Here is a 15149-nt window from a genome sequence, read left to right as displayed (position 1 = left end):
AGAAAAAAAAACACATTGCCATGCTTTCCCTATATTGCATCTGTGCCTTGCTCATTTATTTCCCCAGCAACACTAGAAAGTGCAGTGTAAATGCAATGATAATAAAAATAATAAACAAGCTGTCCTCACTCCCCACACCAAAATATTATTACATTTCCACAGCGTGGATAGTGAGGGGGAAATACGTAGCACTCAAAAAGCACTAAAGCATTGGGGAATGCATTTCATTAATATTAGATAACCCCCATCCACTCGTCCTCTCCCCAAATAAATACATAAATAAGGCCCTCATAAAGAAAAGCACAGCTCCAGCTGAGATAAACAATGACTCATGATTCTCTTCTCTTGTACCTCCAGGGCAAAATGTTTATTTTATTCCCACAGCCTGCCATAAATTAAGCTAACCTGCACCCATAAAACATTCACTATCTCAAGCAAAGCTGCCCCTGAGGACCTCGGCATAAGCTGGTCGGAGAGTGGTGGGGGAAAAAAACAAGCAAGAGGAAGGGAGCGAGCCTGTGGTCGGTATTGACTGTTTACCTACTTGTGTCCATTGTTTCTTGCATTGGTGTGAACGACTCTGGCAGGGCGTCTTTAATATCAGTCAGCTTCATGTCCACGACAACATCGGGCCCCTGCACGAACGACAGCGCGGAGGCAGCAACTTTTAAAAATAATATATGCAAATGCAACTTTGGAAAGGACAGAGAGCAAGAATGAGAAAAAGGTTAGTCATTTTTTTGGGTGCTCAGGGAGGAAAATGTAGAGATAATAGACTCAATGATTTACTAAAAGCTCAAGAAGTCTCTAAAGAGAATGGTTGACAAAATAGCTCACGTAATTACTCTCTAATAGCTTTTTCTGGAGTGAGAGAATGCATGTGTGAACTTGTAATCATTCTCAACCTTTTGGCGAGAAGCTATGGGGTGATGGGAGACAGAGCAGGCAGTCTGATCAACAGAATGGGACTAGTTAAAAATAATCACGGACTGTGTAGCTGACATTTTCAAGCATGACTCTTCCCTGTCTCCCATTACATTTTCATTTTTTGCCATAATAAATTGCAATAATACACAGCGGCAGTAGAGAGTGGGGCGAGCCAGGCGTGACTTGATGCGTCCGAAAAGCCTGGATTCCACTGCCACTGTTGCCCGACAGTCATTACCATTAGAGACATTTTTTATTCATAGTTTTTACACTGACGTAAGGAGGAATATGGATGAATGTTATTACTATGCATGAAACCTTTTTTTTTAGTGTTTCCCCCCCTTTCTTTTTTTCCGGGGAGAATTTTTCCTTCGCAACCTGACAAAGGGGGCTATCTACCTTCAACCTAGAGTATGATAAATCACAAACTATTTACTTCTCCCCACATAATACAGGGGCTAATTCTACAGAATCTGTTTTTGTCATAGACAATTACAGTGGGAGCTCCATTGACTGGCAGACAAAATAGCCTTTGTTGATGGCTCTGTCATGTTTTATTTGCGTCAAAGTCTTCAAAACAATGTGGACACACATTTTAAGATAATATACAGGAACTAGGGGAAGGCCATTTGTATGCTATATACTAAACCGAGGGCCAGATTGAGCTCCAGCACGAGGCAGCCGCTGCCAGGTTGCCTGACTTTAAGGGGGATGCCGAAAAAGAATCGGACTCGATTAAGTCCTAAAATTGAGCTGATGCAAAGTAATAACAAAAATGCAGGTTTTGTTTACTGCCTGCACCGTCCACCTGCAACCCACGGAAACTTAATTAATAGACGACCAATAGTAAGCTGTATGCGCTGAGGTTAGACAGGTTGATTATCCTGGCAATGTAAGCAGGTGTATTTATGGCCACAGAGCAGCTGACAGCCAAGCAGAAACACATCAGCTGTAGGCTGCAGGCAGGAGAGGAGTCAAAAAAATGCCCCAACAGCATTATGAGAAATACAATGCAAAGATCATTTCAGCCACAGAGGAGTCGTGGCTACTCAAATCAGGAGCTCTCTCTCTGTAAATATATATATATCCTACAGCATTTTCTCTTGCATAAATAGGAGGCATTTTCTGATTCAAATGTTATATGTACATAAGCTTTGGTAACCATGGCTGCTGCTGATCAGATAAATTGGAATAGTTAAAATACAGCTCATTGCTATTTCATGAATAAACATAAATAATATCTTCGAGGGCCACCAACATGAAAAATACCTCTTCCAGGTATTATCCATCCAGAATATGCATGCATATCCATTTTATCGAAAACTTTAAAACTGCACTACCAGTCCTGCCTTTTTTAAAGCGGGACTTTGACTCATACAAACACAAGGCCTATTAAGATATTCTGGCAGCAAAAAGTGAGCTAATGACCATTGGCATACAACAATCAAAAAAGAAGGTGCAGCAGATGAGGAGCTAGTGCAGAGCGCATAGGAAAAGGGAGAAGTTTACATTCACGCTTACAGTTTTCCTGGTGAAACAGAGGTAGCGAGTGACCTTGGATTTGAATAAGCCGTCCTTCCTCAGGTCGGCGTCAGAGCCATCTGTTGTTTGTGCAACCTACGTGGAAAAAATAGGGGAAAAAAAACAAGGAGAGAGAAAACATGCAGGAGGTGGGATAAAGTTAATGTATGTATGCCATGAGCGTGCTGCTTTTGCCTCTTCCTTTGCATACTAGCCTTAATTAACGCTTGCCTACACTACTGCTCCATCTCATTAGTGCTCTGCGTGGGTAAAGAAGTCTTAGCCTCCAAAAAGGTGGCTAAAAATATCATCTCTTGGGACTGGGCTGATTAAAGATGCCCTGACAAGGATCTGCTCTAATAAGGGAGGCAAACTTCAATGTGGGAAAGCAGGGAATATATTTATGGTAAATGTGGAATGTATCTTTTTAAAAAAAAATAAACCTTCTGTAATGTATCCAGAGTGAAGACGTGGGTAAACTGAGACTGAGACACTGCGCACACAGCACGAGTAGTTTTACTTTATTTAAGGAGACAGCTTTTTCTAAGAATAAATTACAAAGAATTTAAAGTCTGATTTCAAAGACCCGAGCCGCTTGCCCTTGTACAACAGGCTCATTCATAGTTGTAAACAAGCAGTAGAGTCAGTAAAAAAAAGAGAGATTGCATCAAATTGACAGCATGTGGGTACCACAAGTCAACCTCAAGGTCCTATACTGCATTGCTATGTAAATTTAGGTATGCAGGGCAGAGTGATAAAGCAAAATATAACCTGCAGACTGCATCGCAGAGACTCTTCCATCGTTCGAGCAAACATGCTTGGCTGAAGCGTCATGTTCCATTGGCTATCATGTGAGAATAACCTAAATAACTGCCAGAGTTATTTTCTAAAGGGATCCTTTACAAAGAAGAGTCAATCTAATGAGGTTCATTCAAATGAAGAAGTCATAGATCTCTGCACCCACCCACACACATTACCCCCTTGACAATAATGATGAATGACCCCGGTGACTGGTTGAGGGGGGGGGGACATGGTATGGGGAGATTCATGCAAAACCACCACTGACTAGATGGGATGAGAGCAGAGGCTAGAGTGGGGAACAGAGACAGATAGTAGGATGAGAAGAGAGAAAGAGGAGAAGATGAGCAGAGAGAGGGATTGCAGGGCCTCTCCACAGCAGTTCCATGAAAGGTCCCAGAAGGAGCCAATACATCACCAGCCTCCCTTACTTCCTTACAAGACAACCCGTCTTGGCCACCTTTTTCCAGGTCAGTAGCCAGCGCATCCTGTCAGCGTAAACAAAGGGCTCGCTTTGTGAAACCCAAAGTCAAGTTGAGGAGTAACGAGGGCACGGTCCTCTGAGGAGGCACCTCAGGCATCATCCTGCCACAGCCGCCGGCAGCAAGAACGCGACGCAGCTTGAATTTGAAACGCCAACCGCTGAGCCACGGCAGCAAAAGCATGTGTAAACTTGTAGTGGATCTTGTCTAATACATACACGAGTGCCACTGTATGGCGCCGTCATTACACAGACTTCAATGAGAAGAATGTCACCTGTCTGATAAGAGATATCACACCTCTGATATTGAAATATGGTCGTGTCATTTGATTTAAAATGCAATGTCAGATTCAACTACTGCTTCTTAAAAGCTTATGCTTGCAGTGATCTGAAAGCCCACCGATGAAACAAGTCTTTAGGGGGTATTGAATATTCCTATGAAGCATCTCTGGAGACAGACATAAGCAGCAAGATGCCATGAAGCACTGAGAGACACAGCTGTGAATACAGATATAAAGGCATAAAATCAAAACTCTCTGGAGAGTAAAACCAGGTGAAGAGAAAATATACGAGGCACAGGGAAACAAAGAAAAACACAGAAGCTGAGAAGTATTTCAGATCTTATTTTAAAATAAATCAGCTTCTGACAATATATTAAAAAAACACACACACTGTGGCTATTTACAGGTTTTTAACTCTATTTGGGGGGTCTGTAAAATAGCGTAAAAGCGCACACATTTTAATGATTAAAAATAACCATTAAGTTCCTGTTGCTTTGAGGCCCACCTTATTAACAGACCCGTGACAGCTGGACAGACTAAATGAGGAGTAGATCAAGTACTTAAAATATGTGTGTGAGTTTGCACAGTACTCTCATACAATACCGAAATGACTTCCATCATTACAATTAATTCCTCTGATAAAGCCTTTATAAGCTATGTTTGCTGTTCTGTTTGTCTGCCTGTCATTAGGACCATGGAAAAAACTACCAAGAAAACCTGAGAAGTGGTACACATGGGTGCCCTTTAAATTTGGGCCATTTTAAAGAAAAATCACTTTCTTCAAAACGGCTGAATACAGCATTTGCCTTGGTAGAGTTTTTGCCCCTTAAATCCCCTTGTGTGTGTGTGTGTGTGTGTGTGTGTGTGTATAATATAATAATATATATCAGGGTAGGCTAATGAAAATCCAGCTGAGTGACATGAAAACATAATGACCCACACCCAGTCCTTGTTTATTGGTTTGCATTTACAATTTAACACTTATCCTTATTGTCCTCCAGTATTCCAGTTCTGACATTGCTCTGTGAGCATACGCCACAGACAGATAGATTTAGCTGTATCTACATGGTAGTTATAGTGGCTGTACTGCTGGCAGCTTGAGCTTGGACACAACAACAAATTTTCTCTTTGGGGACACTAAAGCATAAAGCAAAGTAAAACTACAGTGACATGATCCATTTGTTTCTTAACCCCATTTTGAAGCTTTGAGATACAACTTTCAGGTGCAATGCAACAAACTGGAAGTTGTGAAGGGGGCGGGTCTGACTATGAAGCCACCCATTGGCTACTGGCTTGTCAGTAACAAGTTGTTAGTAGCCAGTACTCCAGCTTCCTCCCACAATCCAAAGACATGCAGTTAGTGGGGTTAGGTTAATTGATTATTCTAAAATTGCCCATAGGTGTGAATGTGAGTGTGAATGGTTGTCTGTCTCTAAGTGTTAGCCCTGCAATAGAGTCGCCCTGTGACAGCTGGGATAGGCTCCAGCCCCCCATCACCTTGATAAGGATAAGAGGATGGATAAGACGTATTCACTCTTTCTTACAATGCCTAAATGTTTTGTTCATGGTTGAAATAATTTACAGAGAGAGGAGGAGCATTAACAAGTACATAATAATGATGTGGGGCAGCTGCATATTGTTTGCTTGAGGCTGTGTTCAACTAGCCACTAGGTGGCCATTATGCAAATGTGCAGGGATGTAGACAAGCCATGCAAGAAACCCTGTTTTCCTAACAAGACATTTTGGACAGAGAATAACTTTTCTGGATGACCTTTGAACTTTGCAGGTGTTTGACAAGCACAAAAATAGTTTATGACAGAAAAAGAGGTGAAACCCAAAAAGCTTAATATGTGTACTTTAAAGAACTAAAGTCACTTTGAAATCTACTTGACTTTCTTGTTGAGATTCAGCGTGTGTGCTAAAGTGGGTGCTAAAGCGTGCGAGCAATTAGTTTAGCTGAAAGCAGAGCGGAAGAAGCTAGCTGCCATAGCTCCTTTGCAACCCATGAACAGAGCATGAGTGAGCAAGAGTCTACTCAGTGCGTTTGATGTTAGGTGGCTGCTGGTGCTTTAGCAAAGCTCCTGATCCCAGTGGAACAGTGTTTGATCTGGGCCTGCGCTCTCTCGTGTTGGAACAACCTGCTCAAGTTCAGAGATGTGAGCGTACGGTATCAGAGAGCAAAAGAGTTAATCAGCTCTTTGATCTGCTTTATAAAGTATATGGAAAGCATGGTGAACAGTCCGTATTAAGGAGGTATTTGAAAAGATTTCTTATATGAAAGGAGAAAAAAAATCAATACAGCTAATATCCTGAGACTTTCCCTCCTCAGTGGTGCATTAGTACACTGATACCAACTGCAGATATTTTTGTTTGTATTTCAAGTCTGCAGATGAAAGACCACATAGTGATGTTCGAAAAGATATTCTTGAAGATGGGACAAACGCATTTGAAATAGATCCTATGAGCCTGAAAGACCTTAAATCTTATCTTGGAGGATGACTTGCACTTAACTTTTTATTCTTTATGCTCTAATCTTGAATCATAACTTTTTAAAATTGACTTAAAAATTTGACAATAAAACCCTCTTAAAGGTTGTACTGCAGTCCTTCTTTTCTACAAACAAGTATCTTACTCTATCAGAAGCTACCATCTCAAATAGAGGAAGTCATCAGATTTATTAGGCAGCCAAAGTTTGTGGGTGATCCACTAACAACACACTAACGCATAAAACCAACCACAGCCAGTTTAGTGACCAACGCAGGTCACAAAGCGCAGCTATGAGGTAGTTTAAAATAATCTACTAGCAACATCCCTGCAACTAAGCACTGATAACTTGACAGAACTAGGAGTTGACAGCCAACCTCTGGCACATTGGGAAGGCTGTACATAGGCACAATACTTTACATAAACTACATCCTAATAACAGCATGCTAACAAGCTTACAACAGTGCATTTAAGGTTAACAATATCAAATTTCTCATATTTAGCAACTGCCATGTTGCTAAACACCATCTTAGTTCATTCTGGCAGCTGACCATTTCAACGCAAAGTGCAGCTGAGGCTGATTGGAGCATACACATTGTGATTAAGATTTATTTATTATGATACCCTTGCAACAGATCAATAGCATTAAGCTATGGCTCCAAGTGTAGCGATTCACACATTTGCTTGGTAAGCGAAAGGCATCTGGTATAAAAGCCTGCCAAATCCAACATGCAGAATTACACACTATGGTGACCCTTTGTGACAAGGGAGCAGCCCAAAGTAGCTCAGATGCTAACATTACCATTTGAAACTAAAGTAGTAACCTACTAAGTTTGGTCAATTAGTTCTACTAGCATGTTTTCATGCAGTAACAGTATTTCCTGCAAAAACAGAGTGAAATCAGATTTATATTTATTTTAAAAATTCGTTTTTAATTTTGCACTTCTCGTCTACCACCCTCTGGAACATACACAGTGTTTGCGCACACAGCGTAAGGTGCAGTGGACTGGTAGAGAATGAAATCTGATTTCCCTGTGTTTGTGACTGTGTTGCGTGTACGCAGTTTCCGTGCCGATGGCTCCTTTCTGATGCCAACCCACCGTCATCTGCTCGATAGGAACAAGCTGAGTGTGTTGGGTGGAGCAGGAAGAGATAAAAACAGGGGGAAGAGGGAGGCTTTGGGGGCCTAATGAAAACAAAAGAAGCTTGAATAGGAAGAAGGGAAGAGGAAGAGAGATCTGCCCTTGAGCTTGTTTCGTGCTTTGATAAACTTGCGCACTATCTTCTCTTTTTTTACCCTTTAAACTAAGTTACAAAAAAAATCTAATTAAGCAGCCTACCCTGCACTACTTCACATTTCTGTTAATGGTGAAGATGCTGTGAGACTTGAACATAAAGAAAACATGAGGACAAAGTTAAATTATATGGGGATAAACCTAACATCATTAAACCTTTGCCTCTGGTGTGTCTACAACACTGGTGGCAACCAACGATGGCAATCCGTCTAATCATCAAAGTAAACTTTATGAATAAGTCATCTAGCAGATCTTACAAAAACACCTTGAAAGGGTGCCAACAGCCTGGGTGTGCATTATGCTACACAATCATTTTCAACTGTTACATGTGCAACTCAGTACAGAAAGCAAAATAAATCTTATTAGATCTCCAATTATGACAACAATCACTGATTAACAATTTGGATTCTGGTCCTATCACAAAAACACTTTAAAATGTTAAATGCATCATCAGGACAAAAAAGTGCTTTTTTACTGAACCTGTGATTTTTAAAAGAAATAAAATAAAGTGCCGACTTGCTCTCAGCCTGTTTTAGCAAACGCACATGCAGGTGCCTATAGTTCAAAAAATTACAAATGGGATATTTTGACCTTGGGGTCGATGTAATGAAATATGAAATATGAGTCACCTTGCTCTCGAGTTATTATGTTCACAAATTTAGGTGTCCACTTCACCTGGCCACCCACCCACCTACCCAGCATGATAATGACGATACCCCATCAGCCTTTCATGGGGTAAAAATCATCAGAACCTTAACGGGTGTGGTACAAAAAACAGTTACAGTTACTGTAAGTAATTATACCAATCATAATAACTATATGGGGTTACCACTGACATAAAAGTGGCTAGGTGTCACCTCTGCTAATTTGACTCAGAACTGGATCTATCTACTGTATTTTCATCGTTGGCGCCTTTTGGATAATTTTAATTAACTGGTTTTGTGTATGTTAATTATATGAACAGCCATAAAAATAGTCCGTTTTTGGTGAATGACTTCTTTACTTGGAACTAATTAGTGAATATCTGGACATCTGAAAACTATGGATACAGCTTAATAACCAGGCTTGCCAGCATAAGGTGATAACGATCCACCCTCTCATCAATGTATGGTTTACATCATGGTGGCAGGCAAAATGCTAACACTGAACCTTCAGAATGCAATTGGTGATTTCATGGTGTACGTCAGTCTTTTATATATAAAACCTATACTCGGGATGTTTGTACTCACAACATAGTAGCCATCAGGGGCCTTGCTGGGTGAAGACACTACTCCAACTGCAGTGATGGGGTCTATGGGAAACTTGCTGCTGACTTCAGACATGTCGAAGCTCTGTTAGAAAAGCAGAAGAGTACCATTACAATTGGTACAATTGGTATCAACGGTTCTTTCTGCAGAGGTGAAACACACACATACACACACACACACACACACATATATATATGTGTGTGTGTGTGTGTGTATGTGTGCACGCGCGCGTGTGTGTTTCACCTCTGGCAGTCATTACACAGAGGATGCACACAGACTTTCTTGGCTAAAATGGCCACAATATTGACTTCTTGATGAGGCTTATTAGGATCTAGAAGAAAAAGTGTCCGCCTAATCCAGGATCAAATGACAAGTGAGACCAGTGACAAAACAGCATTTGGAGACTACCCAATGACTTCACCAAATCACAAATTAGGGGGAGTGATCACATATTTTCAAGGAAGTCCCAATCAATTGCTATCTATTCCTGTCTAAGGGAATTTTTTTCTAATGGGTATGCAAGCCTCTTACAGGGTAAGTGGCTTTACAAAAGGTTCCCTTGCGCAATTTTATTAGATTAGGTTTAAAACATTCTTGTACTAACTGACAAAGTTGCTGCATTCAATCTTGATATTTAGAAAATCTATTGCAATTAAGCTGATCAAATTAGGGGTTTTACTCCAGAAAACAGCTGTCTCTTTAACAAATGCTAGATAGCTGTACTTATTCAAATGAAACAGGATAGCAAATTAGCTAATAGATTGAAGAATCTCTTTGCAACATTCATTTGTTTAAAATGAGCTTTGTTTTTCCAGCACAAAAACAAGGCCTGGAGAACTTATCCAGGCAGATTAACTAAAAAAAAGAGAAACCATTGCAAGCATATTGCATTTCCAAAGACAAAAATCACCATGAAATCCAAGATAGTATACAGTCTTAAATAGTACTGAAGAGCCAGTTTGTGGTTGTAAGTTATATGGAGAATTATAATATTATAATATTATAATAATAATCTTACAAATTATTTAAACATGTACCTGCGAACATTTTGCATATTGCTAACTTGTCAGGTCACAGGTGACAAACTTCAATAATTCTTATGTTAAGAACCATATTTAGAAACTATGCTCATAAAATTAAGACGCTAATGCGGTTTATGCTGTATCTGACAGTCATATTTACTAGCTAAGAGCAGTTCTTTGGCTAAAAAAAAACAACTTTCTGTTTAGCTAGCATACTTACTGGTTTTAGGGTTTAAATAGTTTTAGCTTTATCCTGTATCCATCTGGAAAGTGCTTATTTACAAGTGCCCAGTTACAACTGCTTTACCGAGAGGGGTGTGACGCAAACACAGCTCTAGTTAACGTCCAACATGCATCTTGTGTTATAAAACGCTAACGCCTGTCATATAGCAGTCTTACAAATTACCTGGAGACTTGAAACCCACCACAAACTCAACGGTGAGCTGACACAGAAGCTAAACCCAGAGTCCTTTGTGTTTTTACCTGCTAAAACGTCTCCCCCCGTTATCACTACCACTTTGTGAACTTTGGCCTTTACATGCCAACATGTAGCAAGGAAATACTTCCTGGTGTTCAAAGGAAGAAATTATTAACTACAGTCCAATATTTGGTCTTCCAAGAATATTTTTTTTCCTGTGATTTATTGTTTTATTAATAAATTAATTAATTAAACGATAAAAAAGGGACATTTTATTCAGCAAACGGCTTAGATATCAGTTGCTTAAAACAAACAAAAAAAAACTTACATTAAGAACAAAGCATGCAAAGAATTTCAAGGCCTGCAATGCCAGGGTGTATTTTTTAGCAATAACCTACGTGATCCAATTTACTTGTTGTAACTAAATTAGGTTGTGCTTCACTAAATGGCTATCATTACATGGCTATATCTACAGGTCACGCCTCCTGGCAGTTGGTTGTCTCTCTAATAGTCACATGTCGTTTCTGTAATCAGATGAAAGTAAGACCAAGCCCAGTGTATTGACTTAGCTGTAACATTAGGATGTTCATGTCTCTCTGAGTGCAAAACTTGAAAGCCTCTTTGTAGACTGTCCAAAACACCAGCAGGCGGCAGATGCTTTCCCATCATCGAGTTTATTATTTCTGCCCCCACCATACCAATCAAATAAATTATTTCATTCTGCGACTATTATCCTAATGTACTGTATTCAAATCAAAGACTTGTTGCTCTGCTCTATGACATGGTGCCATATGCTGGCCGAATGTCACACGCAGTGAGATGTATTTATTGGCGATTGGTTTTCCTTCTGAAATTTATGAAGAGGGGGTGACTTTCAGAGGAAAGTGACACCCCATGTAACAAAAAAACATTTTAACACTTCCATTCATGTGGTTGATTTTACCAAGGATGCAGACAAAAATATTACCGCTTGCCTTTATAACCGTTTTTTAAAAAAAATCTTTTCTGATGTTGATTGTCTCACTATCCAGTATATTAACATTTAATGAACATAAAAGACCTAGAGAAAATAAAATGTTTGCCTTTTACATTTTATTTCAAATCTTACTGTCGATGCAGTGCGATGACAATTCGAATAATTTGCATAACATCTTTCATGATCCTCCAAATATATCTGATTATCAGATTTTACTCCTTTAAGTCATCATTTGAGTTTGTAATGGGGAGAATAGTTTGTCTTGCATAGCCTGTGGCTGACAGAATAAAACAAGTGTAAAGATCCTGGCATGTTGCAAACAGTGTTCTTCACGTCATACAACACAGCACTGATAACTGTGGCTAGCTGTATGTCAGTTGGAGCTGCAATTAATTCCGGTGAGGAAGTTTACACAGTGGAAGAAGATTTTCCTACTTAGTAAGCCCCTGTAACACCCCGTATCATCACCACCACCAACCTCACACGCACCAGCACATGCTATCACATCAAGGTGTTGACAACCTACTGAAATGCGCTCGTTTTGGGCAGAGATTTGCAGTGGTACTGAAGTTGATAAAATAAAATCTCAGGTGTTGGTAGGGAGAAAAGAGTAGACGGAGGGGGAAAAAAACCCAAAACAACAACACATGCTCCAGCTGCGAAGAGGTGCACCTGCTAAAGTAATGCTCTAATTATGGAATAGGTGATGAAACACTCATTGAGAGTCTGGAGATAGCAGCAACACATGCTAACTGTGAAAACCATCAGCTTTTACAGTGTTTTAATGTGTGGCACATTGCATGCTGAGGGTTGTGGGGTAAGATGAATGATGGCTGTGGCAGATTTCTGTGGGGGAGCAGCCAGTGTAGGACGCATAGCATTACAGCTGGCATTTTGAAAAGGTTCATTAAAACTGTGATTTCTCTGTTCACGCTTTGTTTCATGTATACTTTATGACACATCTCGCTTTAAAGTTGACCCCATAAATACTGGATCATCTTATCATGAGCAAAATATCATGCACACACACACACATTCTAGTAACAATCTTGTAGTCGTGAGTGGTAATCAGTGGATGAAAGAAGAGCCCCTGGACTAAAATTATACCTTGGTGAATAACTTTGCACCTGAATGATTAAAGGAAAAAAAAAACAGCAAAGGTTTTCTTTTCCACGTGTAAAGGTCATTCACTGTGTTCAGTAATTTGCTGACACTAGACTAGGGACCAGAGATGGAGATTTCTGTGTTGCCACCCCGAGAGTAATAATATCCTATCTCAACTTGGGAAATCTACTGCGCCCCAACGTCCCCGTCACCCGCATGAGCCCATTATGGGCTATGTAGAAATCTGCAGGTCTCATTTTATATATAACCCTCAACCCCCTCCTCCTTGCTTTTCTACACATTTAAAAAAAAAAAAAAACGTATCTCCTGAATAGCTTATAATAACAAGCTTTAGGAAGCCTACCCTGAGCGTCCCCATAGAATACAGCCTCGCATGGCTCCATGATATCATGCTTCTCTCTAATTAAAGGTCAGTTTGGTCGAGTCTCATTGCTGCCCTGGCTGGAAAAAAACCTCCCGAAACATGATGGCTTCTCCAAATGTGATTTAATTTTCCATTTATGCCATCTGTTTTCTTGGCCAAAGCACTGAATTGCACAAGTTGAAAATGTATGAACTGTCAGATTCACTCACTAATTCTTCATGTTTGCAGTTTAAAACAAATCATCCATAAAAAGAGGAGACTTCTTAAAATGCTTCTAGATAACGCGGCGCTATTTCCGACAAAGTTTGCTGTATCTCAGTAAAAACAGAACGCATTCATTTGGAAATCCTTTCAAGTCTTAACTCGAAAAATACAAAGAAAGCATATTTAATAAGTTTAATATCAAAACTGTTTGAGTTTGAAATCAATATCTGCCACATGTTTTGTTTTTTAACAGCACATAAAAGTGATCTAATCCTAAAACAAACATCTGGTGAACATTTCACTGCAAATTAGGTTAATTAACTGCAGGTCTGTAACGTGACTGGGTATAAACAGAGAGGCTGAGTCTTCCACAAGTAAAGACAGGAAGGGGTTCGCCACTCTTTTAACAACTGTTTCACGTATTCCAACAATTTAGGAATAGCATTAGTCCAAGGAAAATTGAAAAAGATTACAGCTAACATTATTGTAATGTTAATGATATTAAGAATCTAATATCATTATAAGAATCAGAGAATCCAGAGATATCCTTGTACTTCAGGGGCAAAGCTGAAAACAAATGTTAAATTGCAGTGATCCTCAGGCTCTTATTCAGTCTCCTTCATCTTCCTCTTTAGGGATCTGCTGTCTTCATCTCACCCTATCTCCTTGTATCCTCCTCATGTCAGACACACCTTCTGCATGTCTTCTCTCACTACAGCCATAGACCTTCTCTTTTCCTCCTGCCTGGAAGCTCCATCTCTAATGTCCTTTGTCTAAGAGTTGCACTGCTTGTCTTAAATGTCCAAACCATCCCAGCTTTGCCCCTCTAACTTTGTCTCCAAACCGCCCAAGCTGAACTCTCTCACTGTAATAATTTCTAACCCCGTCCCTCCTGGTTACGTCCAATGAAAATTTCAACATCTTCAACTCTGCCACCTCCAGCTCCACCTGATACAGTTCTGTTGTGGAAATCAATGCACCAGCTTGACAGACCAGAGTCTGCAGAGTTTATCGCTTAAGCTATAAATGCAAGTTAAATCTGCATCAGGAGCTCATTTAAGTTGGAATTAAGCAAAATACAGTAGCGCGCTGTCCTGTCTGGCTGAATAAAACTAGAAATTATTTCAGGAAACGATTGTTATACCGTTAAAAGCCAGCATTTATGACAGCATAGCTGTGCATTAGTGCACACAAATGTGTAGGCATCATTAATGCTGAACAATATATACATATTTTATGATTTAGATAAGGTCTTCTTGTAACACCTACATTCTGCAGGTGTTACAACCAAATACATCTATAAAAGAGTCAAACAGGCCAATCTGCAGCATTTGGCAAACTATAATCATAGAAAGGTAGAATAGCTTAACATACCACGTTTCCTTTTTCAAATTGTGCTACTGGGATCAGGTTTTAAATGAGCATGCAGTATATATATTTCAAGACGGAAACACTTTTTTTTTTCAATAACACGTGCTTCAGAGTTTAAATAATTCACACATCGTTAGATTCTGTAATTTACATCTTAAACAGTTTCCAACTTTGTTGGAGATGGTGTTGTCCACAACTTCCAAAATCAACCAGTGGTTTTTATATATGGCCTCTAAGTTTCATTTGTGTATTTATACTTGTGCATGGATCTTATGTGACCGTCCTACTGTAAGTAATTGCTTCTGTAGTATATTACATTTGCTTATCTCTATCAGCTTACACTTTATTGCTCAACTTATCATTAAATGCACCCATACACGCACATGCATCTGTGCATGCAGACCACTAATGCATGCACACATACGTACACACAAACACACACACACACGCGCGCACACACATACACTTTCCTCCGTCTGGTGGGGAGTCTGGACTGCTCCGACTGACTGCGCCTCACTGCCCTTGTGCAGTGGTGTGCCAGTTGTGCCTTCCCCCATCGCTGTGAATGCCACCATCTGGTGTGCCACGTGGACATCATAATCTCCCCTTAATTACATTAGCAGTGCAATCAGTTA

At 39.9% G+C, this 15149-nt stretch overlaps 1 protein-coding gene across 6 annotated transcripts in view; it reads right to left on the bottom strand.

The window, feature by feature from the left end:
- The window catches only part of mvb12bb (multivesicular body subunit 12Bb), a 34971-nt gene extending 22625 nt beyond the window's left edge, over positions 1-12346 (bottom strand). For 5 of the 6 annotated variants that reach the window (XR_005694291.1, XR_005694292.1, XM_040019613.1 and 2 more), the window contains exons 1-4: positions 10277-12346; positions 9017-9118; positions 2449-2544; positions 545-635 (exon numbers count right to left, since the gene is read on the bottom strand). Coding sequence is in view for 4 of the 6 variants with exons in the window: in XM_040019613.1 (XP_039875547.1) it covers positions 545-635; positions 2449-2544; positions 9017-9109 (280 nt within the window). In the remaining 2 variants the exon portion in view is untranslated. The remainder of the gene's footprint in view (positions 1-544; positions 636-2448; positions 2545-9016; positions 9119-10276) is intronic. The other variant, XM_040019612.1, reaches the window with a different exon arrangement.
- Between the last annotated feature and the right edge of the window lie 2803 nt (positions 12347-15149).

This window comes from Simochromis diagramma, unplaced genomic scaffold (assembly GCF_900408965.1).
Source record: "Simochromis diagramma unplaced genomic scaffold, fSimDia1.1 OVJJ01000822.1, whole genome shotgun sequence".
Taxonomy (NCBI): domain Eukaryota; kingdom Metazoa; phylum Chordata; class Actinopteri; order Cichliformes; family Cichlidae; genus Simochromis; species Simochromis diagramma.
This window is presented reverse-complemented; position numbering and strand designations above follow the sequence as displayed.